At 40.4% G+C, this 26107-nt stretch overlaps 1 protein-coding gene across 6 annotated transcripts in view; it reads right to left on the bottom strand.

Annotated features, from left to right (window-relative positions):
- The window catches only part of LOC144493636 (intersectin-2-like), a 195797-nt gene that overhangs the window by 60989 nt on the left and 108701 nt on the right, over positions 1–26107 (bottom strand). For 4 of the 6 annotated variants that reach the window (XM_078212896.1, XM_078212897.1, XM_078212895.1 and 1 more), the window contains 8 exons: positions 24579–24719; positions 23049–23136; positions 21629–21768; positions 12555–12635; positions 8115–8254; positions 6960–7405; positions 4123–4250; positions 288–463 (listed from right to left, as the gene is read on the bottom strand). In XM_078212896.1, coding sequence (XP_078069022.1) covers positions 288–463; positions 4123–4250; positions 6960–7405; positions 8115–8254; positions 12555–12635; positions 21629–21768; positions 23049–23136; positions 24579–24719 — 1340 coding nt within the window. The remainder of the gene's footprint in view (positions 1–287; positions 464–4122; positions 4251–6959; positions 7406–8114; positions 8255–12554; positions 12636–21628; positions 21769–23048; positions 23137–24578; positions 24720–26107) is intronic. The other 2 variants (XM_078212899.1, XM_078212898.1) reach the window with 1 other exon arrangement.

The raw sequence follows: 26107 nt of genomic DNA, 5'->3' as shown, positions 1-26107 counted from the left end.
TGAAGGTAATTAACAATCTAGGATAAACTAGCCACAAAGAGACCAAAGCAAAACACTGGGCGGAATTCTCTGGCCTCCCTTTGGTGTATCTCTTGCAGCTGGAAGTGACACACATTTGGCTGGGGAATCCCGTCGGCATGAGCAGCCGTCTGAAAAGAATGCTTCGCACAGGGCGATAGCACTAACTATACTGTAATGACTCAAATTTCAATAATGTTATTATAGGACATGAATGCTAAAATTCAAGACAACTTTAATATCTTAAAATGTACAACAGAAAGACAAACCCAGGAGATGTTGAGGTAGTTGAAGCAGGTTTTGCAGGTGGCAATAAAGCCCTTTTGGGGGATAACGGAGCTTCACTCTCTGTCATCTTCTCTACATAGTTCATTGGAAACCAACCAGATTTGCCTCGTACAGTACCATAGAGCCAGCCTGATTCCCCTTCAGTTGTTTCATCAACCTGTGTGTTACAGAATAAAGTTAGATGATTCTGGAGTACAGTCTGGTAAGAAAACTCTCCCCTTGAATTTCAATTCCCAGCAGTTATTGCATCAACTACTGTCACCAATTGAAAGAAAATATACACATTAAAAAATATATATACAAACTTTCAGCCAGCTTAACAGAATGCCGATTGTAGGCAACGGAAAAATTGCTGATCAAAGGAGTGCACATTGAAACATAGAAAATAGGAGTAAGTCATTCGGTCCTTTGAGCCTGCCCCATCATTCCATGTGACCATGGCTGATCCTCTATCTCAACACCATGCTCCAGCACTATCCCCATACATTCTCCCCTTAACACCTTTATAGTCTAGAAATTAATTTCCTTCTTACATGCACTTAATGACATGGCCTTCACAGCACTCTGTGATGGAGGATTCCATAGGTTCACCACCCTCTGTGTGAAGAATTTCTCCCCATTAGTCCCAAATGGCCTACACCATATCCTGAGACAGTGACTCCTTGTTTTAGGCCCTCCCAGACAGAGGAAACAACATCCCTGCATCCAGTCTGTTTAGTCCTGTCAGAATTTTATACATTTCAATTAGATACCCTCTCGTTCTTCTAAATTCCAGTAACTACAGGTCCAGTCCAACCAATCGCTCCTCATTTAACAATCCTGCATCCTGGAAATCAGTCTGGTGAACCCTTGCTGCACTCCCTCTATGATAAATACATCCTTTCTTAATTAAGGAGACCAAAACTGCACACAATGCTCCAGGTGTGGTTTCACCAAGGCCCTGTACAGCTGCTCCTTGCTCCTGTACTTAAATCTTCTTGCAATGAGAACTAACATACCATTTGCCTTCCTAACTGATTGCTGTATCTCCATGCTTGCTTTCAGTGACTGATGTACAATGGGATCTAGATTTCCTAATACATCAACATTTCCCAATCTATCACCATTTAAGTAATAATGTTCCGTGTCTCCATCCAAAGTTGATCAGTTAACATTTATCCATGTTATACTGCAACTGCCATGAATTTGCCCACTCACTCAACTTGTCTAAATCACCTTGAAGTCTCTTAACATCCTCCTCCCACTTACATTCCCACCATCTTTTGTATCATCAGCAAACTTGGAAATATAACTTTTGATTCCCTCATCCAAATCATTGAAGTATATGAACATCTGGGGCCCAAGCACTAATCCCTATGGATCCCTATGGGACCCTACCCTACCACTTCATTAAAAACCCATTTATTCCTGCTCTGCTTCCTGTTGGCTAACTAATTCTCAATCCATGCCAATATATTAACCCTAATAGCATGTGCTTTAATTTGCATACTAATTTCTTATGTGGGACTGTATCAAAAGCTTTCTGAATATCCAAACACACCACATCCACAGGTTCACCCTTAACTATTCCACTAGTTATATCCTCAAAAAAACTCCAGTAGTTTGTCAAACAGGATTTCCCTTTCATAAATACATGGTGAATTTGTCAAATCCCGTTGATAGTTTCTAAGTGTCCTGTTATTGCATTCTTTATTGTAAACTCTAGCATAACTCTATCTAGGATATTGCATTCTATTCTGGTTGCCACATTACAGGAAGGATATGGAGGCTTTGGAGAGGGTGCAGAAGAGGTTTACCAAGATGCTGCCTGGATTAGAGGGTATTTAAGTTGATATTTCTCTATACCCAAAGCTATGACTGTGACACTACATTCTGCACTCTCTCCTATCCTTCCATATGTACCATATGCTTTGCTTGTATAGTGTGCAAGAAACAATACTTTTCACTGTATTCTAATACATGTGACAATAAATCAAATCAAATCAAATCATGAGAGGCATAGATAGGATTTGACAGTCAGAATCTTTTTCCCAGAGTTGAAATATCTAATAGTATGGGGCAGGCAGTTAAGGACAGGGGGAAAGTTCAAAGGAGATGTGAGGGGCGAGTTTTTTTCATACAGAGAGTGGTGGGTGTCTGGAACGCGCTGCCAGCAGTGGTAGTGCAGGCAGATACGATAAGGGGCTTTTAGAATATGAATATGCAGGAATTGAGGGATATGGACCAAGGGCAGGCAGAAGGGATTAGTTTAATTTGGCGTCATGTTCAGCACAACATCGTGGGCCGAAGGGCCTGTTCCTGTGCTGTACTGTTCTATATTCTAGTCGTTTAATTGCTCTGCCATTTCCATGCTCTCTATTAACAATTCTCCTGTTTTGGACTGGAAGTAACCTACATTTGGCTTCACTCATCTTTTACTTTTTATATACTTATAGAAGCTTTTACAGTCCACTTTTATGTTACTTGCAGGTTTACTCTCATTCTCTATTTTTCTCTGAATCAATCTCTTTGTACTCCTTTGCTGAACACTGAACTTCCAATCCTCAAGCTTGCTACTTTTCCTAGCAACCTTTGAATCTAATACTATCCTTAATTTATTTTGTAAGCTGTGGTTGGGCCACTTTAATTGTTGTGTTTTCTGTGCCAGAAAGGAATGTATAACTGTTGCAATGCATACATTTGCTCCTTAAACATTAGCCATCGCCTATCTACCATCAAGCCTTTTAATGAAGTTCCCCAATCTATCTTAGCTAACTCATGCCTGATACTTTTATAGTTTATTTTGTTTAGGTTTAGGACCCTTGTTTCAGATCAGAGGTCTTCATTTTCCATCCTAATGGCTTTTTATTATTAGTATTATTTATTAGTGTCACAAAGTAGGCTTACATTAACACTGCAATGAAGCTACTGGGAAAATCCCCTAGTTGCCACACTCTGACGCCTGTTCAGGTACAGAGGGAGAATTTAACATGGCCAATGCACCTAATCAACACATCTTTCGGACTATGGGAGCAAACTGGAGCACCCGGAGGAAACCTACGGAGACACGGAGAGAACGTGCAGATTCCGCACAGACAGTGGACCCAAGCTGGGAATGTGAGGCAGCAGTGCTAATCGCTGTGCCACCGTGCTGCCCTAGTTCACACATGAAGAAAGGTAAAAACACCAGTGAATATTGGTGTCCGTGAAACCATATATCAGTAGAGATTAAAGTGCAGAATGGAGGGGAAACTTGGTTGAAAAGGGGGGAAATTTTGGCTGGAATCTTCAGGCCATTCAGGCATCTTGCGGTCTCGCTGACTGCGAACCTCTGCAGTGGGGTTCCTGGCAGCGGGGGGTGGATACAACGGGAAATCCCATTAACAGTGGTGGGACCAGAAGATTCTGCCACTGGCCAATGGTGAGCTACTTCCGCTGCTGCAAAACATGCCATGGAGGGTGGGAGGGGAAATCCCACCCCTTGTCTCCAGAAACACAACAGTTAATAAAAATCTTATTTCCACTAATTTGACACCACATTCACATTGTGTCTCTCACAAGGAATGGAAATGAATTTCCATGGGCTACAAAACATTAACATTTAGTTTCTAGGTAACTCAACGCTAAACATCAACAGGCTTGTGTGCAAAGGCTGTGTAAATTGTGGGAATTATTTAGTCAGCTAAATTTGGAAACACTTTGAATTTTTGGAGACCCATACTCTATCTGGCCATAACATTTTGGTTTCAAAAGACTCCACGCTTATCCAATGATGAGACTTACGAACACAAAATAAAATTAAAGTGAATAACTAGCTTGATTGGAAAATGAACCTACCTCTATTAGATCTCCAGCCTGAAAGCTTAGTTCATCATTATTTCTTGCTTCAAATGAATATAATGCTCGATAATTCATCAAGACTGCAGACTTTCTAGGTGGAGAGACTTTATTTTTGTTGACTGGCTCTGTTGAAAACATAGATACAAAACAAAATTAAGGAGATTGTGATGAGCTATGCGATTAAGAATCTAGGAAGTTGATAGCTGAGTAGCAATGTAATGAAGTGCAATGTAAAGTGTCATGTGGTAGGACAATGTGTTGAAAAGCTCTGAGTAGTTTCATGAGGTGATAGCATACAGGCTCAGCCCCTTAGTTTGCTGAGTGCTCAACCTCTATTGTGCAGAAAATCAGACACAGAATCTTTAGAGTGCAGTAGAGGCCATTCAACCCATTGAGTCTACACTGGCTCTTTGACAGAGTATTTTACCCATGCCTTCTCTCTCGCCCTATCCCTGTAACCTCACACATTAATCATGGCCAATCCATCTCATCTACACATCCTGGGACACTAAGGGGCAATTTAGCATGGCCAATCCACCTAATCTGCTCATCCTTGGATTGTGGGAGGAAACCGGAGCACCCGGAGGAAACCCACACAGACATGGAGAGAATGTGCAAACTCCACACAGTCAACCAAGGCCAGAATTGACCCTAGGTTCCTGGAGCTATGAGGCAGCAGTGCTAACCACTGTGCCAGCCTGCTGCCCTGACACAAAGAGGAAGGAAGAAATCAAAATTGAGGAAAGCAGCTAGAAAAACTACAAACGCAGAGCTCCGAGGGACATGTGAAAATAGTGACAATGCATGGTCAATAATCTCTATCAAAAAAAAACCAAGAAAAGTGATTTGCATAAAATGATCTGGAATAAAACACTAATGCAGATAAACAAATTGGACCATTTACGAGGAATTTAGTAAACTCAAGTATACAAAAGCATTTTTGTATGCTTAAAATGCTCTAGCAATCTTTCCCACTGAAGGCTTTGTTACTCTGAGAAATCCAAGTATTGAGCAATTAAAATTCTCAGCTCTATAACTATGAACTAAAATGACACAGGTCAGAGGTTCGCTTGCAGAATGCACCAATTTGTAATGTTCATGACCAACAGAGTACCATTTCTTGTTCAAAAGCAAAATTATATGGATGTTGGAAAAAACAGAAAATTCTGTTTTTACACTCAGCAAGTCTGGCAGCATCTAAGGAGACAAAACAGCAGTTTTCAGCTTGATTACCTTTGTCAGTACCATTATCACCTGAAATGCTAACTCTGTTTCTCTCTCCACAGATGTTATCAGACCTGCTGAGTATTGTCAGCATTTTCTGTTTATATACCAGGTTTTGTTTGTTCATTCTGCTCATCAATGAAAAATTACCAAACAAAAATCTTCAGTTGAACCAATATTGGGAGAGGGAAAGTAAATTAATTGTGTTTTGGCATAATTTTCCTAAAAAGTACTCAGTTGCTGAAAAAAACTTAAATGGATAAGATAATAACCCTGACAACATGTACCCTACGCTGGCAAAGAAAATAAGGAAGGAGATAGAAACACCTGAGATTAATTCTTAAATCTTTCTTTGATATGCAGATAGTGCCAGAAGTCTTTGGAATAGACTGTTTAATTTGTTTAAGGGAGAGGAAGATAACCAGATGATCAGCTAGTCTAAAATCAGTTTTGTGCAAATTTCTAGAATCCATAATGAGAGAGAAAATTAGGGAACACTTCAAAAGGAAGTCGGCACAGATTTGTGAAAGGATGTTGCCTTTAATAAAAGTTAAGTTTTTTGAAGTAGCAACTGAATGAAAGATTGTGGGACAATTTTCCCATCCCGCTGCGCTGTCTTTTTAGCGCAGCAGGCCGGAGGATTTAGACGGCGCCCAATCCGTGGGATTTGCGCTGGGCTTCCAGCCTCGAGCACATTTCCCTGCACCGGGTTTCGGTGCCGTTAGTTCCACACCGGAAATCGGCGCGGAGCTGTATTATATATGCAGAGGGCAATTTAAATGGCATTAGTGGGCCCAGGACTGAAGTCTCCAGGCCTTCTAGCCTCTCCACCACCCCCCGCCACCACCAAGAGTGGTTCATTTTAGTGGAGTTTACAGTAGCTCCCCATTAATGGGGAGCTGGTGCCCCGACCCTGCTGGAGTGAAGGGAGGGGCAATTGGGGCTCCCCAGAAGGTCGGTTGGGGTGCTCTCTGGGCATTGGTACCTTGGCAGTACTAGCTTGGGCCCCCTGGCACTGCCCAAGAGGCAAGGTGTCAATGTACAGTATGGATAGAAAGGATTAGGCTTAATGAATGTCATTACTGAGTGCCATGAGTGATATTAGAAATATTATATATCAGGGATCTACAAATACATCCACCCACCCTCCTTTTGTTGATGACACAAGAGGGAATTTGACACATGGACGGAAAATAAGAGCTTGCATTTATATAATAACTATCATGACTTCATTGTATCCCAAAGCACTTCACAGCCAATGGAGCAGGTTTTTCTTAAGTGTAGTTGCAAGGTAGGAAACATGGCAGTCAGTATGTACACAGTAAGATCCTACAAAACAGCACTGATCAGTTTTAGTTCTTAGTGTGTCAACTTTTCTCTGGATAGTGCCGAGATCTTTTACAGAGATCTTTTAAGAGGGAAGACATGCCCTTGGTTTAATATATCGCCGAAAAGAATGTAACTTCAACAGTACAGCATTCTCTCAGTATTGTGATGAAGTGTCAGCCTGGGTTAAATGTCAGTGTCTTTGAAATGGAGCTTGAACCCACAACCTTCTGACTCAGAGGAGAGTACATCACACTGTTCTAGTCAGAACCCAATATATTTACCTTCTTTCCGAGATCCATACGTTGGCTTATCATCAAAGTGTTTCAGTACGTCCTTCAACTTATCTTGTACATCGGTCTTTGATTGACGTTTCTCAGACTCATCTCGCTTTATTGCTTCCTGTCTTCTCTTCTCTTCTTCTTCACGTTGTCGTTTTTCCTCTGCTTTTCTGAGAGTCTGTGCTTTCCTTTTTCCTTCTTCTTCAGCTTCTCTTTGAAGTTGGGCAAGTCTCTTTTTCTCCTCTTCTTCACGATGACGTTTTTCCTCAGCCAGCCTTTTATTTTCTGTTTCTATTTCCCTTTGTCTGGCAGCAAATGCCTCGGTTTTCTGATTTTCTTCTTCACGGATTTTGTCTTGGAGTCGTTCTTCTTCCAGCTTCTGCTGCCTTATTTCTTCTTCTCTTTTGATTTTTGATTTCCAAAGATTTTCTTTTTCTTGCTTTGCTTTTCTAAACAAAAGGTAAAGATTAACTTTTACAACAAACGAATGCTGCAAAATTGCCTATGATGGTCTGTTTGGACAAGCCCTTTGTATTGACATATGGGCCAGGAATTTCAGGATCTTTTATTTTTTAAATACACAACATAGTAAACTCAACTCAATTGATCTATAAATGTCAATATGTTATTAACATACAGACATAAGTAGGAAAATAATAATGCCATTTTACATGAACCACAAAATGTCCTTCTGGATCTGGGGCAACTTTCAGCTAGGAAATTTGGGAGAATCACAGTGAAGCAATTTCTTCCAGGGAGAGAGGGAATGAATGATTCATGTTGGAATACTTCAAATATAGTTTCTGATGAGTTAATCATGAAGTGGCACTGATGGCAACTAATTAGCTGTTTTACCTGGAGAAGGAGCCAAGAAACAAGGTAGGTTAGAATTATCAAAAGCAGAAGTCTCAGCCAATGAATCAAAACATCCTGCAATGATATCCAGCAATTCTGTTTGAATTTATTGCACCTCTCTCCCACTCTTGATCCTTAGAGGATTCCCAATTAAAAAAAATATGTATTAATCATTCACAATGAACATAAGCATTTATAAAATTTACAAACTGGAGTGATTCATTAGAATTCAAATATTTTCAACTACAATCTTTAGAAATACAAATTCACTCATTAAGCACTGAAAATTATAGACTAATTTACCTTATAGCATCCTCCTCTTCCCTTTTTTGCCTTGCTAGTTCTTCAGACTTTTTTCTTTCGATGGCTCGTATTTTATCATCCTTGATTCGATAGAGTTGCTCCAAGGCAAACTGCTGTTTGCTGTAGCTTTCTCGCAGTTCCTGTTGGATTATGCAGAGCAACATAACTGCTACTGAATATGCTTCCTTACAGCTGCTGCTTACTATTAATATAAATTAGTCCTAAAAGTGCAAATGGCACATGCATCTTACAACAACCACTGAGATGGAAATGCTGAACGTGCACAGGCTATGACCCTGCACTCATTGCAACCACCACTTGCTGCACACAGAATGATTTTAAAGGAATAAAGTTTTAGGCATTGTCGTCATAAACCCCTCAATTCACTACATTGTTGTATAAATGCAGTTATCATGTTAACTGTTTAGGAAAGCGTGTTAACAAATGACACAAATTAATTAAACTGCACAGAAAATGGTACAGATCTGCAGAGCATAAGGAGGAAGGTGTACTTTCAGATGTGAGGTCATCCATTTTGACAGGAATAACAGCAAAATGGACTATTATTTAAATGGTAAAAGAAATTGCAGCATGCTGCTGTGCAGAGGGACCTGGGTGTCCTTGTGCATGAATCGCAAAAAGTTGGTGTACAGATGAAGCAGGTAATTAAGGCGGCAAATGGAATTTTGTCTTTCATTGCTAGAGGGATGGAGTTTAAAAACAGAGAGGCTATGTTGCAGGTGAGGCCACACCTGGAGTACTGTGTACAGTTTTGATCTCCTTACTGAAGAAAGGATGTACTGGCACTGGAGGGGGTGCAGAGGAAAGTCAATAGGCCAATTGCGGAGTTGAGAGGGTTGGCTTATGAGGAGAGACTGAGTAGACTGGGACTATACTCATTGGAATTTAGAAGAATGAGGGGGGAATCTTACAGAAACATATAAAATTATGGATAAGATAGAAGCAGGGAGATTGTTTCCACTGGTGGGTGAACCTAGAGCTGGGAGCATAGCTGGGAGTATAGGGCGGCATGGTAGCACAGTGGTTAGCACTGCTGCTTCACAGCTCCAGGGACCTGGGTCCCAGCTCGGGTCACTGTCTGTGTGGAGTTTGCACATTCTCCTTGTGTCTGCATGGGTTTCCTCCGGGTGCTCCAGTTTCCTCCCACAGTCCAAAGATGTGCGGGTTAGGTTGATTGTCCATGCTAAAATTGCCCCTTAGTGTCCTGAGATGCGTAGGTCAGAGGGATTAGCGGATAAAATATGTAGGGATAGGGGGGTAGGGTCTGGGTCGGTGCAGACTCGATGGGCCGAATGGCCTCTTTCTGCACTGTAGGGTTTCTATGATTCTTTTTATGATAGCCTCAAAATAAGGGTAAGCAGATTTAGGACTGAATTGAGGAGGAACTTCTTCACCCAAAGAGTTGTGAATTTGTGGAATTTCCTGCCCAGTGAAGCAGTTGGGGCTACCTCATTGAATGTTTTTAATGCAAGGATAGATAAATTTTTGAACAGTAAAGGAATGAAAGGTTATGGTGAGTGAGTGGGTAAGTGGAGCTGAGTCCATCTAAAGATCAGCCATGATCTTATTGAATGGCTGATCTTTTCATGGATCATTGATATGGAAGCATGGGAGGTCTAGGGATGAAAATAAGAATAAAGATAAGTAGTTATGTTACTGGACGAGTAATACAGAGGCTTGAGCAATAATCCAGCAGGTGTCAGTTCAAAATCAAAAATATGTAGAGAAATTTTAAATTTTGGAAATAGAAAGCTGCTGTCAGTTAAAGTGACCATGAAAGTGTTGGGATTGCTCTTCAAATTGGACAGGTTCATTAACATGCTTTAGAAAAGTCTCCATGTGACTCAAGTCCCAGACTACAGTGGTTGATTTTTTAGGATGCTTTTGAGGGTATTTAATATATTAAAGTGCAACAGCAATGGAACAAATTTTAAGTTGTTATTTAATCCTTGCTTCAGTGTTATCACTTTAATTTGGAAAGGAATGATCATTCTTTACTTAGAAGTTGAACTATCAAAATAAAGGCTGGAATTATCTGGTTCTTCACTAGTGGCAGATTGTCAGGTCTCGACAGCAGCATTCCACTGCAGGCTTCAATGCAAATTTTGAAGGTTGCAGAGAACTTGTACTGCTTGAAAAGTTAATTTATTTCTGAACCAATGCACCACATAGATCATTTGGATAAGTGATGCATTATCAGCTGCTATTTCATGAGTTGGATTATAGGACTGTAGATGCATTATTGCTTTTAACTTTGAGATTTATTCATCCTTGGGCTCAGTAGGTTTCTGCTCTGGTTCAAATTTTTCAAAGACAAATGTTATTATTTTTTCTGGTGCAGTTTACCCAGCTTCTCGTAGGAATATCTAAAACTGTGTGTCAACAGCAAGTGATGGGAGAATGTCCACTGACCATCTTCTAATGGATAAACACTTTATTCAGCATGAAACTACTCCATACTTCACGTTCTCAAAGCAAACACTACAATGCAAGTCTCCATTAAAAAACAATGGCCCCAATTTTCCCGTTGACATCTTGTTGCTACCAAGTCATTTTACAAACCATCAAAGATTTGCACAGGCTATGTCCAAGGATTCATTCACATTTTACAAGTGGCAAAACATTTGAGAGGTTCCAGTGTGGCTGACAACAGAACAGGACCACGGTATTTGTACATTTTTATTCAATGTTTCCTTTTTTCTTAAATTAAGAAATTAACACCACAGAAAGGAAGGATATGTAAAAAACAATTTGTTTTTCTCATTAAACATCAAGTCCAGTTATAAAAATAATCTGAAAACAAAAAACTATCTGAAATATTGTCACTTATTTTACTAAGAAATTCTGCATCTAATGTTCCCTTTGACAAAAACAATCAGACACCCATCTTCTCAACGCCTTAACCCACCCTAGAATTTCCAAACCCAGCCACTTTATTATAGCTAAATGGAAAGCAGGGATAGAGAGGGGAAAAATGGCCAAATCATCTTAGTTGCTCTCACTTACTTCTTAGAAAACCTTTGCAATACTTTATGGGCAGAAAATTGGAAGCAACACTTTTCCCCATCAGCCGAAGATTGGTTGGCTGGAATGGGAGCGATCAATGGGTAAAGGCCGAGAGATCATTTTCAGAATTGTCTCAATAACAGAACAGAATAAATGAAGTCTTTATTTTATCTGCTATTAGCTTTGCCATTTTGGATTGTACTGTACTTAAATAAATTTTACTGTCACAGAAGGAAAAATTGAAGCCAATGTGTAAATAATTAAATACAAGCAAAACAGCAAGGAAAAAAAACCAAAATGAAAATCTGAGATTAATAAGGTTAAGTGGAAACACAAAGATAGAAAGCATTAGTAAATCTGGTATTGAAAACAATAGCAGCCAGCAATGAAGTATGACTGAATAGAGCACATGGTATGCAACGATGGACAACTGATGCCTATAGGAATTGGAAAGTATGGATTGTGCTTTACTGCTTACTGTCATTTTGTTAATATATCACAGGCACTGCAACTCCAGAGAGGAAAAAGTAAAGTGAATAGCTCCTGTATTCAAAAGATACTGACATTGTTCAATAGTACTTACGGTCTTCATCCTCAATTATAAGTAACTGATGTAGCACCGTCACAATCCGGCTCAAAGAAATTTTGCAGGATACTCTATCTATGTTCTTATCAAGACCTCACCACATAAGTATAGTTATTTTTTAAAACACAAAAGTAACACCACGGGCATTTAGGATTCTTAATGACATAGACGCTCTTAGAATTCATAAACTGATCTGTTTTGTATTAGTTTACCCCTGACCATGCATTATCGGTTCATTTACCAGTAGAGAGTGGATTATATAGTTTACCGATTTAGGGTAATTTCAGGATAATTTTGTTGTTCACCTACACCCACTAGCAACTGATGTGAGAAGGCACCCAACTTGTTTTATATGGCACCCTTACATGGAGGCCATACTCCTGAGGTGAAAAGGCATACTGCTATCATTTCCAATGTTTGAACATTATTTGATTTGCTAATGTGGCAAAATTTACATTGTAAAATGTTCTGTTTCTCAAGTGTCTAACTAGGTTCTCACTCGTGTCGATCATATTTTCTGATTACAGTATGCAATAGCCAGTATGTGCATGACTACAGTTGTGGTTCTTTTATCATACTTTATATAATCTAAGAAAACAGTAATTTTAAGTATATTCCTTATGTGAAATTAGGAAACACACCTCGTATCTAAACTGATCAATCAATTTATTAAATTAATAAGTCCCTGAAAAATTTCTGGAGTTTGCTTATAATCATGCTCTGGTGCACTGAGGATATATCATCAATAAAGCACAAATGGGTAAATGACTACAGAAACAGTAATACATGAAAGCGGGAAGAGAATATGACTTTTTTCAGCAAATAACCTTCAATAAAAGGAACAAGCTGCTGAGACAGCCCAGCAGAGAGAGAAGGCACTCAAGTACAAAGTCGTCCAATTCCTCACACTGCAAGATAACAAAGTAGGGAAATAAATAAACAAAAGATAAGTTGTTCACTTAATGTGCAGCAATTACGCTGTAGCCAACAACAAAATATGCTTAAGGAATGCATTACAAAAGGAAAAGAAAGAAGCATTAAAAAAAATTCAAACCTCTCTCAACTGGCTCTCAAATCCAACTTTATTTCAGACAGGACTTTTGCCCCTTCAAATGTCACCAAAACCAGATATAAACCAGATATAAACCTGTTGGACTTTAACCTGGTGTTGTGAGACTTCTTACCAAAACCAGAGGCAGCAGAGTATATTAAACTGGTAAACTTGTTAAATTAATGTATTACCTATCAGTAAATGGATTAATGATTTCACAATTGTCCTAATTTATACTGAATTCATCATAACCTTCAATTCTGCCAAAAAAACAAATAAGGAGGAGTTTTCAGGTCACGACATACATTGGTTTAAAGCTTCAGAAAAAGTCATGTGAAATTCAGAGTGAATTGAGTGAATTCAGTAAAATTTAAGTGATTAGTAGAGAAAATTAATAGCTTCAACCCAATGCAAAAATGAACATACCAATAGTTATATTAACATATGTTACAGTGGCAAATTGAAAATACATTGCGTATTGTGAAAGCTGATCCAAAATATTTCAGAATATTCAGAATAAGTATATTCCTACTATAAAGAAAAATTCTAAGGAACAGACCCACCATCCCTGCTTAACTAAGTTAAGGAAGGTATCAAGCTTAAGGAAAAAACATATACCTGTACAAAGATGAGTGATAGGTCAGGTGTTTGGTCAGATATAAAGAATGGCAGAGAATGAATAACAGGTTAATCAGGGGAAAGAAATTAGAGTATGATAGGAAGTTAACTAGAAATGTAAAAATGGATAGTAAGATTTTCTACAGCTATGTAAAAAGGATGGGAGTAAGTAAGATGAGTGCTGGTCCTCTAGAGAGTAAGAATGAGGAGTTAATAGCAGATGATAAGTAAATGGCAGATGAAATGAACAAATACTTTGCTACTGTCTTCACTAGAGAAGATATATAAAATGTTCCAGTAATAGCTGTAAGTCAGGAGGTGGAAAGGACAGAAAAACTTGGTGAAATTAGAATGACCAGGGAAGTGACACTAAGCAAACTGATGGAGCTGCAGGCTGACAAGTCTCCAGGTTCTGATGGACTTCATCCTAGAGTTTTAAAAGAAATGGCTAATGAGGTAGTAGATATGTTGGAGTTAAGTTTCCAAAATTCACTAGATACTGGAAAGGATTCATCAGACTGGCAAGTAGCAAGTGACCCATCTAATCAAGAAGTGGGGGAGGCAAAAAACAGGAAATCGACCAATAGGTAGGAAAGTGAGTTGTGAACAGGGCATATGGAGGTTGAGTGAATGTGCAAAAATCTGGCAGATGGAGTATAATGTGGGAAAATGTGAAGTTGTTCACTTTGGTAGGAAGAATAAAAACTTAAACAGAGAACGACTGCAGAATTCTGAAATTCAGAGAGATCTCGGTGTTCTTGTGCATAAGTCATCAAAACTTAGTGTGCAGGTCGAACAAGTAATTAAGATAGCTAATGAAATGCTCTCCTTTTATTACGAGAGGAATCAAATGTAAAGAAAAGGATGCTATGTTTCAGTTATACGGGGCACTGGTGAGACCATACCTTGAATACTGTATATAGTTTTGGTCTCCTTATTTAAGGAAAGATGCAAGTGCTTTGGAGGTGGTTCAGAGGAGGTTTACTAGATTGATGCCTGGGATGAGCAGGCTGTCATAGGAGGAAAGGTTAGACAGATTGGGCTTGTTTCCACTGGGGTTTAGAAGAGTGAGGGCTGACTTGATTGAAGCATATAAGATCCTGACAAGGTAGATGTAAAAAGAAAGTTTCCGCTTGTGGATGAGTCCAGAACTATGGACATTGTTTTAAAACTAGGGGTCACCCTTTTAGGACAGAGACGAGGAAAAAAAAAGTTCTCTCAAAGGAAGGCAATCATTGAATATTTTTAAGGTGGAGGTAGATGGATTCTCTTGCCTAACAAGAATCAAAGGTTGTCAGGGATAGATGGAAATGCAGAATTTGAAACACAAATAGATCAGTCATGAGGATTGCTGCCTGTGCCGCGGGAGAGTGAGAACAGGAATCGGTGGAGAATTAATGCGTGGCTGAGGGACTGGAGCAAGGGACAAGGATTTGGGTACTTGGATCATTGGGACCTCTTTAGGGGCAGGTGTGACCTGTTTAAAAAAGACGGGTGGCACTTGAATCCCAGGGGGACCAATATCCTGGCGGGAAGGTTGGCTAAGGCTACTGGTGAGACTTTAAACTAGAAAGGTTGGGGGGAGGGAATCGAAATGAGGGGACTGAGAGCGAGGAGGTTAGCTCGCAAATAGATAAGGAATGTAGACAGGGTAAGAGGGAGGTTAGACGAGTGAGGGAGAAGGGAAGTGCTCAGGCTGAAGGTCTGAGATGTGTCTATTTTAATGCCAGGAGTGTAGTGAATAAAGTGGATGAGCTTGGAGCGTGGATTGCTGCTTCGAATTGTGATGTGGTGGCCATTACGGAGACTTGGATGTCTCAGGGACAGGACTGGGTGCTTCAGGTGCCGGGTTTTAGATGTTTCAGGAAGGACAGGGAGGGAGGCAAGAGAGGGGGGGGAGTGGCACTGTTGATCAGGGATAGTGTCACGGCTGTAGAGAAGGTGGACGCCGTGGAGGGACTGACTACGGAATCTCTGTGGGTGGAGGTTAGGAACAGGAAGGGGTCGGTAACTTTGCTGGGTGTTTTCTATAGGCCGCCCAATAGTAACAGAGATGTTGAGGAGCAGATGGGGAAACAGATCCTGGAGAGATGTAGGAATAACAGAGTTGTCGTGATGGGAGATTTTAATTTCCCAAACATAGATTGGAATATCCCTAGGGCTAGGGGTTTGGATGGAGAGGAGTTTGTTAGGTGTGTCCAGGAGAGTTTCCTGACACAGTATGTGGATAAGCCTACTAGAGGAGAGGCTGTTCTTGATCTGGTGCTGGCTAATGAACCTGGACAGGTGGAGGATCTCTCGGTGGGTGAGCATCTTGGGGATAGCGATCATAATTCTATCTCCTTCACGATAGCATTGGAAAGAGATAGGGTCAGGCAGGCTAGGAAAGTGTTTCTCTGGAGTAAAGGGAAATACAGTGTCATCAGGGAGGAAATTAGACGGGTAAATTGGAAGGAGGCATTCTTGGGGAAAAGTACCGAAGGAAAGTGGAGGATTTTCAAGGAATGTTTGTCTGGAGCTCTGCATGACAACGTTCCGATGAGACAGGGGGGTGTTGGTAGGGTACGGGAACCGTGGTGCACGAAGGTTGTGATGAACCTGGTAAATAAGAAAAGAGAGGCGTACAGAAGGTTCAGAGAGCTAGGAGGTGTTAAGGATTTAGAGGAGTATACGCGATGTAGGAAGGAGCTTAAGAAGGAAATTAGGAGAGCGAGAAGGGGTCATGAGAAGACCTTGGCGGGTAAGATTAAGGAGAATCCCAAGGCTTTCTACAAATATGTCAAGAGTAAAAGGATGAGATGTGAAGGCATAGGACCCTTAAAAGGTGAAGGGGGAAAAGTTTGTGCGGAACCGTTAGAAATGGCGGAGGTGCTTAATGAATACTTTACCTCGGTATTCACGGTGGAAAGGGATCTGGGTGGTTGTACTGCTGGATTGCGGAGGACAGAAAGGATCGAGCATGTGGACATAAAGAAAGAGGATGTGTTGGAACTATTGAATGGCATCAAGGTTGGTAAGTCGCCGGGACCGGATGGGATGTACCCCAGGTTACTGTGGGAGGCGAGGGAGGAGATTGCGGAGCCTTTGGCGATGATCTTTGCATCGTCGATGGAGACGGGAGAGGTTCCGGAGGATTGCAGATGTGGTCCCTATATTCAAGAAAGGGAACAGGGACAGCCCGGGAAATTACCGACCGGTGAGTCTAACCTCAGTGGTTGGTAAGTTGATGGAGAGGATCCTGAGAGACAGGATTTATGATCATCTAGAGAAGTTTAGTATGATCAAAAGTAGTCAGCACGGCTTTGTCAGGGGCAGGTCGTGCCTTACGAGCCTGGTTGAGTTCTTTGAAAATGTGACCAAGCACATTGACGAAGGAAGAGCGGTGGATGTGGTCTATATGGACTTCAGCAAAGCGTTCGATAAGGTCCCCCATGCAAGACTTCTTGAGAAAGTGAGAGGGCATGGGATCCAAGGGGCTGTTGCCTTGTGGATCCAGAACTGGCTTGCCTGCAGAAGGCAGAGAGTGGCTGTGGAGGGGTCTTTCTCTGCATGGAGGTCAGTGACCAGTGGAGTGCCCCAGGGATCTGTTCTGGGACCCTTGCTGTTTGTCATTTTCATAAATGACCTGGATGAGGAAGTGGAGGGATGGGTTGGTAAGTTTGCTGACGACACCAAGGTAGGTGGTGTTGTGGATAGTTTGGAGGGATGTCAGAAGTTGCAGCGAGACATAGATAGAATGCAAGACTGGGCGGAGAAGTGGCAGATGGACTTCAACCCGGATAAGTGTGTAGTGATCCATTTTGGCAGATCCAATGGGATGGAGCAGCAGTATAAAATGAAGGGTACCATTCTTAGCAGTGTAGAGGATCAGAAGGACCTTGGGGTCCGGGTCCATAGGACTCTTAAATCGGCCTCGCAGGTGGAGGATGCGGTCAAGAAGGCGTATGGCGTACTAGCCTTCATTAATCGAGGGATTGAGTTTAGGAGTCGGGAGATAATGCTGCAGCTTTATAGGACCCTGGTTAGACCCCACTTGGAGTACTGCGCGCAGTTCTGGTCACCTCATTACAGGAAAGATGTTGAAGCCATTGAAAGGGTGCAGAGGAGATTTACAAGGATGTTGCCTGGATTGGGGGGCATGCCTTATGAGGATAGGTTGAGGGAGCTTGGTCTCTTCTCCCTGGAGAGACGAAGGATGAGAGGTGACCTGATAGAGGTTTACAAGATGTTGAGGGGTCTGGATAGGGTGGACTCTCAGAGGCTATTTCCAAGGGCTGAAATGGTTGCTACGAGAGGACACAGGTTTAAGGTGCTGGGGGGTAGGTACAGGGGGGATGTCAGGGGTAAGTTTTTCACTCAGAGGGTGGTGGGTGAGTGGAATCGGCTGACGTCGGTGGTGGTGGAGGCAAACTCGTTGGGGTCTTTTAAGAGACTTCTGGATGAGTACATGGGATTTAATGGGATTGAGGGCTATAGATAGGCCTAGAGGTGGGGATGTGATCGGCGCAACTTGTGGGCCGAAGGGCCTGTTTGTGCTGTGGCTTTCTATGTTCTATGTTCTATGATCTTCTTCAATGGTGGAGCAGGCTTAAGGGGGCGAATGGCCTACTTCTGCTCCTATTTCTAATGTTTGTATGTACATAAGTCAAACTAGAAAGTTCAGAAGGGCTGACAAGTACTTCAAAGTACTGTCAATTCAAATACATTCCAAAATATAGGGTGTTAGGATGTTAAGACAAATTGGGAGGAACAATATTTGGATTATATATAAGGCAATGCATTACAAACAGTACACCAAATATCCACATGTAGACATACATAATATAAATGAAGCAATGAGATGTCATCCAAATAAGACATATTAGCGCAATATTAATTCAATAGTTTACTGCTGTAAGAAATTTAACATGTAGGTGAATTATAAGACAAGAGAACCTGTTAAAAACTTTCAAATGGTCAATTTTTGCTTTATAGAAGATCAAAGGTTTGAAGAAATACCTGAAAATTATGGATACTACATTCTCCTCCAGTTGATATACTTAACCTTTGTGCAGGTTCTGATACAGGTTTTCCAAAAGAAAATGTCAATAACATGAAATAGAAGTGCTACTATAGTTGTTGGCTGCTTAAGTCTTTAGAAAGCGCCCATGCGTCTGTTCCTTTAGAATTCCATCGTTTCTCCTCTTCGAGGCTGGTGAATCGTTGAGTCAGCCCCGATTTAGTAGTCATGTTAGTTCCCTCTCCCTAACTTTGATTCATATCCTAAGCAGTACAGTCAGTACAGTATTTTTAATGGCCTACCCAAAATCTAGTTTATCCCAATGTTTGTTGGTGCTTCTTTACATTATTCTATAATTTTCCATTGCTTTCATTCTGTTTCCTGTATCCTTTCCCATAAATTGTGTGATTCGGTGTTAGTCTATCATTCTTCACTTCATTGCTTTCCATTTTTAGTTTGGTCTCTGTAATTCATTGCTTTTTCTATTTCTCTTTGCTTCCCCATACCACCTTATTCTGATTTTCTCAGATATCCATTTCTGCATTTGTTATTCTCCGATTTTCCCTTTCAGCATTAGTCTCTCTCGTCTATTTTTCTGTTTGAGTTTTGACTCGAAATGTTTTTGCTGTTCACTTCTGTTCTTGTATTGGCTGGACAACTTAAGAATGGTTTTACCTTGCAGCTGACTATGAGAGTCTAGAAGTCATGACCCCAATAACTAATTGGATTAGTCTCCAATTATTTAAAATTCTAGAAGCGATTGAAAATTCTGAAAAGAAACTTCATCAGCTTGAAAAACCCGTTGCAGTAGTAGAATGGGCAAATCTTACACATACAACATACTCATCTCATGAGAGTTGCCCACAATGTTCATTAACCAGCTGCTCAATGTGCATTACAAGGAGCTTATTCCTAGGAAAGCAGAAGCATTGATCTAACTGCCACATTTCATTTCCTTTTTAACCCTGTATCAGTTATTTAGAGGCTGCAAGGCTTTTGACTCCTTCAAAACAGTTCAAGGAGTGTGAGAGAACGAGCATGCGATGATTTTAAAATGGATTAATCAAGAGTGGATTCTTTACTAGTGTACAGGTAGCAGGGGTCTCTTTGGAAAGGAAATCTTTTGGTTTCTCCATCTCCATTCTCATCCTAACCACATTCTGCTGAGTTCAGGAGCTGTGCGACATAGCAGAATACATGGATTAAAAAGTGGGAGTGGTGGGACAATCCATGAGAATGGTCAAATGTGGACAAAGAGAACATGAGGTTTCAAATACTGGATATAACAATCTAACATATCAACAGTTAACATAAAGAAAAGGTCAATAAAGCAAAAATGTTCAGGGTCTCATCTCAAGGATAAGTGGGCAAAATAGATATTTTTCAAAATTTTAGCAAATGTCACTCTTTGCATGGACAGTTAAAAAATATTGTAATGGTGGATATATGTGTATTATGGAACACTATCTTCTGGTCAGTTCGGCTGCAAATTGATCTTTTAAAGGTATAACAAACATCTTTTAACAATGGTAGTTTTGCCATTTGGAGCTGTGGGGCGTGGTTTTGTGGATGCTTCACCCCCTGATGGCATTTCCACAACTGCAGAGCAATCAGGAAAGATGTCAAACAGGCACCACATACTTATGGGAAAGGTGAGAAACAAAGTGGGTAATCCCTTTCAATTGAAAATTGAGGTGAAAGTTGCAGGCTTGCTGACTGAAGTGAAAACTACATCTCCTTGAGACATTCTTAAAGATCTTCCAAAATGTCAACTCAAAACAGCCCTTATGGAGCAAGCAGATTCAAGGCTGAGAGAAGAATGCAGAATCGGACAAACATTAAAATATATACCCCATCTCAAATAAAATAGAAGCACTTGTTCAGTTAGCTCAGTGAGTGAAGTGGGAGAGTTCTAACCAGCTAATGAAGTTTTTAAACAAGAATACATAAGGCACTGACAGGAATACCAGTAAAGAGTTAAATGATTCTTGAAACAAGTTAATAAGCTGAATAGTTTACACATATGTGAATACAGTAAGAGAATTAAACAAGTAATTATGATTTTAAAACATACATACTGATATTTTAAAATATTTTAAGTATTGTATAAATCATTGTTCACTTCAGCTGAAAGCAGGTTACTGCAAAGGATGATGGTAACAGCAAATAGCTCAGAACCAAAGGCCTGGGAACCCTGTAGTTAGCAAAATTCATATCAGAAAGTTTCTTATGCGGAAACACACATTGCAACATTTATGAATAGGTGTATTCATTGTCTAGACTTAGGATGGAAACGTGTCCGGACGCGGGATCACGTGTCTATCCAGTTTAGAAATGATCTGGTGGGAACATCCACTTTTACCCATGTAGTAGTGTCTAAGGTAACCAAGCAACAAGGAAGTGACTTTCACCAAGATGGGAATTAGGGTCTGGATTTAATGGACAAATGAGATATCATTATGCTGGATGGTAAAATGCAATTGACTGAGGTGAATGCCAGGGATTATTATTGATGTGTGCATACTAAATGTAATTGATTTTAAGCTAATGTAAGGTGGGAATGATTGATAAGAAAAACTACAATTGATCTGTTTTTGATTGTATACGTCAGATTCATCAGAGGTTCTGTCGCTCTATCTCAGAGCTACTTAACCCTTTTGGTGATCTCCTTGCAGCTGCTTGTTTTTCTTTTAAATAAATATTACATTTTTATACAGAGATATCTGCCTCGTGAGTTTTGTATTGTCCAAAGTTAAGACAATGCCGGTCATTTCGATTTACCCCAAATCAGTAAGTAACTGAATCAGTACAACCAGGAGTGATACTGAATCAGTTACTTACTGTTTTGGGGTAAATCGAGATGACCGGTACTGTCTTAACTTTAGACAATACAAAACTCAGGAGTGAAACTGAATCATACAGACCAGCAAAATTCCAGCATCAGTTCCATCTCTGATTAGTCAACTGATCTCAGTTCAGAATACTAAAGTTGGCCTCAGTATCCCTCACCTGGGGAAATAAAAATAAAATCAAGCAAGATTCTAGGTCCTGAATAAAATCCAGTGATCTAGATAAAAAATGCACTCATTAGGTGAGCAGAAAAAGGGGGAAATATTTGTTCAAAATGATTCTCCAGTTTAAAGGTCCAGAAATGGAATTAAAATTTAGAAAGATCACAACTTTTTTCCAGTTTTGAGTAAGACCCGTTGTTAACGACACTGTTTGGATATTACCTGAAGTTGAGTGTTAAAAGCATCCATTTCAGAAAGTTTGTCTGCTGTCTCTTTCTCCAGGTCATTCAGCTGTTGCCGAAGTCGTTCACAAGATTCTTTCCTTTCTGCATGGTTCCGATTCAACACTATGAGACTGGTGGCTAAAGAACACAAATTTTCTTCAATCTAGAGAGCTCAGAGGTATGTAAATCAGTTTTGTTTTAGATACAAGAGTAGCCACCGCTGTGCTTAAGGGAGGAGATAATAGCATCGTGGCAATGTCATTTGGACTAGTAATCCAGAGACCCAGGCTAATGATCTAGAGAAATGGGTTCAAATTCCACCTTGGCAGCTGGTTAATGAATCTGGAATTAAAAGCTAGTCTCAGTAAAGGGTGCCATGAAACTATTAGGTTGTCATTAAAAGACATCCGGTTCACTAATGTCCTTTAGGGAAAAAAATCTGTTGTCCTTACCTGGTCTACATGTGACACTAGATCCACACAAAGTGGTTGACTCTTAAATATCCTCTGAAATGGCTGAGCAAACTACTTATTTTTATCAAAACCACTGCAGAAACTTCAGAATAGGATAAAAACATACTGACCACTTGGAACGAAATGAAATGAAATGAAAATGAATCCTCAGCAGAACTCTTGGGCAAGGAAATGTCCTGCTGATTCGCATTTACCACCCTTCCTCAGCTGCTATGCTCCTCCAGGTTGAACAACACTTGAAAGAAGCACAGCGGGTACAGAATGTAATCTGGACTTAAATGTCCATTGTCAAGAGTGGTTCAGTAGCACCATTGCTGACTGAGCTGAGCAAGTCCAGAATGTCACATCTGCCAGACTGGACCTGTGACAGATGGTGAGAAAATCAACAAAAGGGGAAAACTTTCTTGACCTTGTCCTCACTCATCTATCAACTGCAGAAGGATCTGTCAGTATTTGTGCTGACAAAGTCCTTCACACTGAGGATACTGTGCATCGTATGGGCATTACCATTCTGCTAAATAGAACAGATTCAGACAGATCTAGCAGCTCAAAACTGGACATCCACAAGGTGCTGTGGGCCATCAACAGAAGCAGAACTGCATTCAATTACAATCTGTAAGCTCATGCCCTGGCATAACCTATCACTTTGATGATCAGGAGCAGTCCGATGGGATGGTAACTGAGCAGGTTGGATTTGTCCTGCTTTTTCTGGATAGAACAAACCTAGGCAGTCTTACACATTGCTGGGTAGATGCAAGTGTTGAAGCTGCACTGGAACAGCTTGAATAAGGGTGCAGCTGGTTGTGGAGCACTAGTCTTCAGTACTATTGCTGGAATAATCTTTGGAGTGTCAATATCAAATTGTGGCTCCATTTTGTCCATACACAAATGAAAAATGAAGTACAAGGGGAATAAATAAGCTTTTAGAGAATGCAGCATACTCACTATGGACAGAATTGGGCTGAAGGTGTTTTATTTGGTCATCCAGTGCTTGCTTTTCAGGAATTAACTGAGTCAGCATATTCTGAAGCTCCTGGAAGAACACAAGTAGAGGAACAGGTTTTAGCTGGGTTTTAAGAAAAACTTTAGCAAATCGACACTCAAATTAAACACAAAGATAAAAGGCTGCAGTACAGGCAGTAGGACTCAGCTCCAGCGAATTGCCTGATGCAGATCTGAGCTCCTGTATCATCAGTCTGAGAGAGTGGCTTCCCACTTCACCTACACACTCATTCTCCCTGATTCACTCCTGTTCCATCTACCTCTACACTTCCAATGAATTCCAATCCTGACATCAACAGTTTAATTGGCCTTGATATTAACTCAATCCTCACAATGGGCAAGAAAGTCCAGAAAAAGAGTTGAAAAGTGAAATTCATGAAACTTGGCCCCAACATACCTGCAGCCATTTTTATGCCATGGATATCAGGGTTTCCAATTCTCCCACCATGAGGTGGTGGAATATTTATTGACATATTTAAATCGGGCTCATATAGTGCAATTGGGTGTGTAATTCAAATGAACTGTTGCTGTAAAATTGGCCTTCGCAAATCAATATACTACTACTCAGTAAAATCAAAACAACATACTGTGGATGCTGGAAATCTGAAATAAAAACAGAAAATGCTGGAAAAACTCAGCAGTTCTGGCAGCATCTGTGGAGAGAGAACCAGTGTTAACACTTTATAATCCATATGATTCTTCTTCAGAGCTGAAGAGAGATAAAAATGTAATGGATTTTATACTGTGACGAGGACATGGAGTTAGTAGAGCAAAATAGGTCATGGGTGGGTAGGAGCTCAGGAGAGATTTTACAAAGATGTCTTGAACCCAATACAAAGGTACTATTAATGGTAGTGTTAAAGACTAAGGAAAGTGCTAATCGTGGCATAAAGACAAGATAACTAGACTTGGAAAAATTTATCGATTTTGCTTCCAATTTTCACCCCTCCCTTACCTTAATGTGGTCCTTCTGGAGATTAAGGTGGGAAAGTGGAGTTGGGAATTATCATATAAAATCAGTTATGATCTAATTGAATGGCGGAGCAGATGAATGGGCCAAATAGCCTATCCTGCTCCTGTGTCTCATGGTCTCTTCAGCAGTATAAAGTCCATCACATTTCCATCTTTGTTCAGAAGTGAAATCATACAGATTTTTAACTTTTAAAATTAACTCTGTTTCTCTCATCACAGTTGTTGCCAGATCTGTTGAGGTTTTTCTGTTTTTGCTACCTTTTAGTAGTGTACTGACAGAAACACCTATGATACTGTCACTGTGCCTCCCTTTAATCTGTGTTAAAATAGTGCAAACTGAAATCAGTCTGTCCTATCTTAGAGGTTATTCCAATATAAAAGATTTGAAATTGTTACCTTTATTCAAGAAATTAATCAGATTTGACTAAACATGGTGCTTTGACAATATATTTGTCAAATAGAGGCGAGTCAAGCTAGAAAAGAAATAGATAGGGTACCTACCTGGAGCTGTTGCTGTAAATGGTTCACCTCTATTCGCCTCTGATCATGTTTCCTGTTTACGAGATTCAATTCATTTTTTTGAACTTCCTTTCTGCTTTGCACTTCTTGCACTCTGCTCGTCACATTTTGCTGCTTCTCAGTCTGACAGAGATTAGAGTTATGGTTACATTTAGGAGAAAAAAATGAAAACACCAGCATTAACTGCACTGAGCTAACAAAAAAGTACAATGGCACCACATCCATGTGGACCAAGTGGACAGGTACAGATAACTTTTGAAAATGAAGCACTGCACCACATTTCCATAATGTTACATAGTAATAATCAAAAGATGTACATAACTGACTTTCTAGGTTTAGTTCAGTGAATTGATATTGTTCCTTTGGTGGAATATCCTGCTCTATCTACCCACAAGTTGGTTAATCTTGGTGGGAGATACGCCAAGGGAAATCTTATTTATTCAATACTGATTTTCCACTTTCCTGTGCTGCAGGTTTTCACTTCCAGCTCCCAATGCATTGTAGTAGATATCTTCATAAAAATGGTTCCATCAGGTGCAATAAAAAGTCTTACAGACCCATGCATTTATTTTTAGATAGTTAACTCAAAGATGATTTCAAAATATTCTTTGCCTTAAGAAAGCACCTAATTTTATACAATATTCTGACTTAATTGACAGGGATTATCTATGCACAGTCAATGTCAGCAAAATCTGTAAACACTATAGCTTTCAGATGTCTGACCTTCTCTAGAAAAACAGAGGCCATGCATTTAAAACAGTACTTTAAGCAAATTAATTTTGAATGGAGAATTATACGATAAACTTAAAAAGTTTAAAGTTTATTTATTTCATAGAAACCCTACAGTGCAGAAACAGGCCATTCGGCCCATCAAATCTGCACCGACCACAATCACACCCAGGCCCTACTCCTATATCCCTACACGTTTACCCGCTAATCCCTCTAACCTACGCATCTCAGGACACTAAGGGGCAATTTTAGCATGGACAATCAACCTAACCCGGCACATCTTTGGACTGTGGGAGGAAACCGGAGCACCCGGAGGAAATCCACGCAGACACGAGGAGAATGTGCAAACTCCACACAGACAGTGACCCGAGCCGGGAATCGAACCCAGGCCCCTGGAGCTGTGAAGCAGCAGTGCTAACCACTGTGCTGCCCTTTGTGTCACAAGTAGGCTTACATTAACACTGCAATGAAGTTACTATGAAATGCCCCTAGTCGCCTGTTCGGGTGCACTGAGGGAGAATTTAGCATGACCAATGACCTAACCAGCACGTCTTTTGGACTATGGGAGGAAACTGGAGCACCCGGAGGAAACCCACGCAGACACGGGGAGAACGTGCAGACTCCGCATAGACAGTGACCAAATTTGGGAATCGAGCCCGGGTCCCTGGCGCTGTGAGGCAACAGTGCTAACCACTGTGCCACTGTAAAAAAGATTGCCATTAAAGTTTCATGGACCCACAACAATGCATTCAATTTTATCAATTTGTTATTTTTCAGATAAA

Source organism: Mustelus asterias, chromosome 5 (assembly GCF_964213995.1).
Source record: "Mustelus asterias chromosome 5, sMusAst1.hap1.1, whole genome shotgun sequence".
In the NCBI taxonomy this organism is placed as follows: domain Eukaryota; kingdom Metazoa; phylum Chordata; class Chondrichthyes; order Carcharhiniformes; family Triakidae; genus Mustelus; species Mustelus asterias.
Note: the sequence above shows the minus strand (reverse complement) of the source record. Positions and strands in the feature narration are given on the sequence as shown.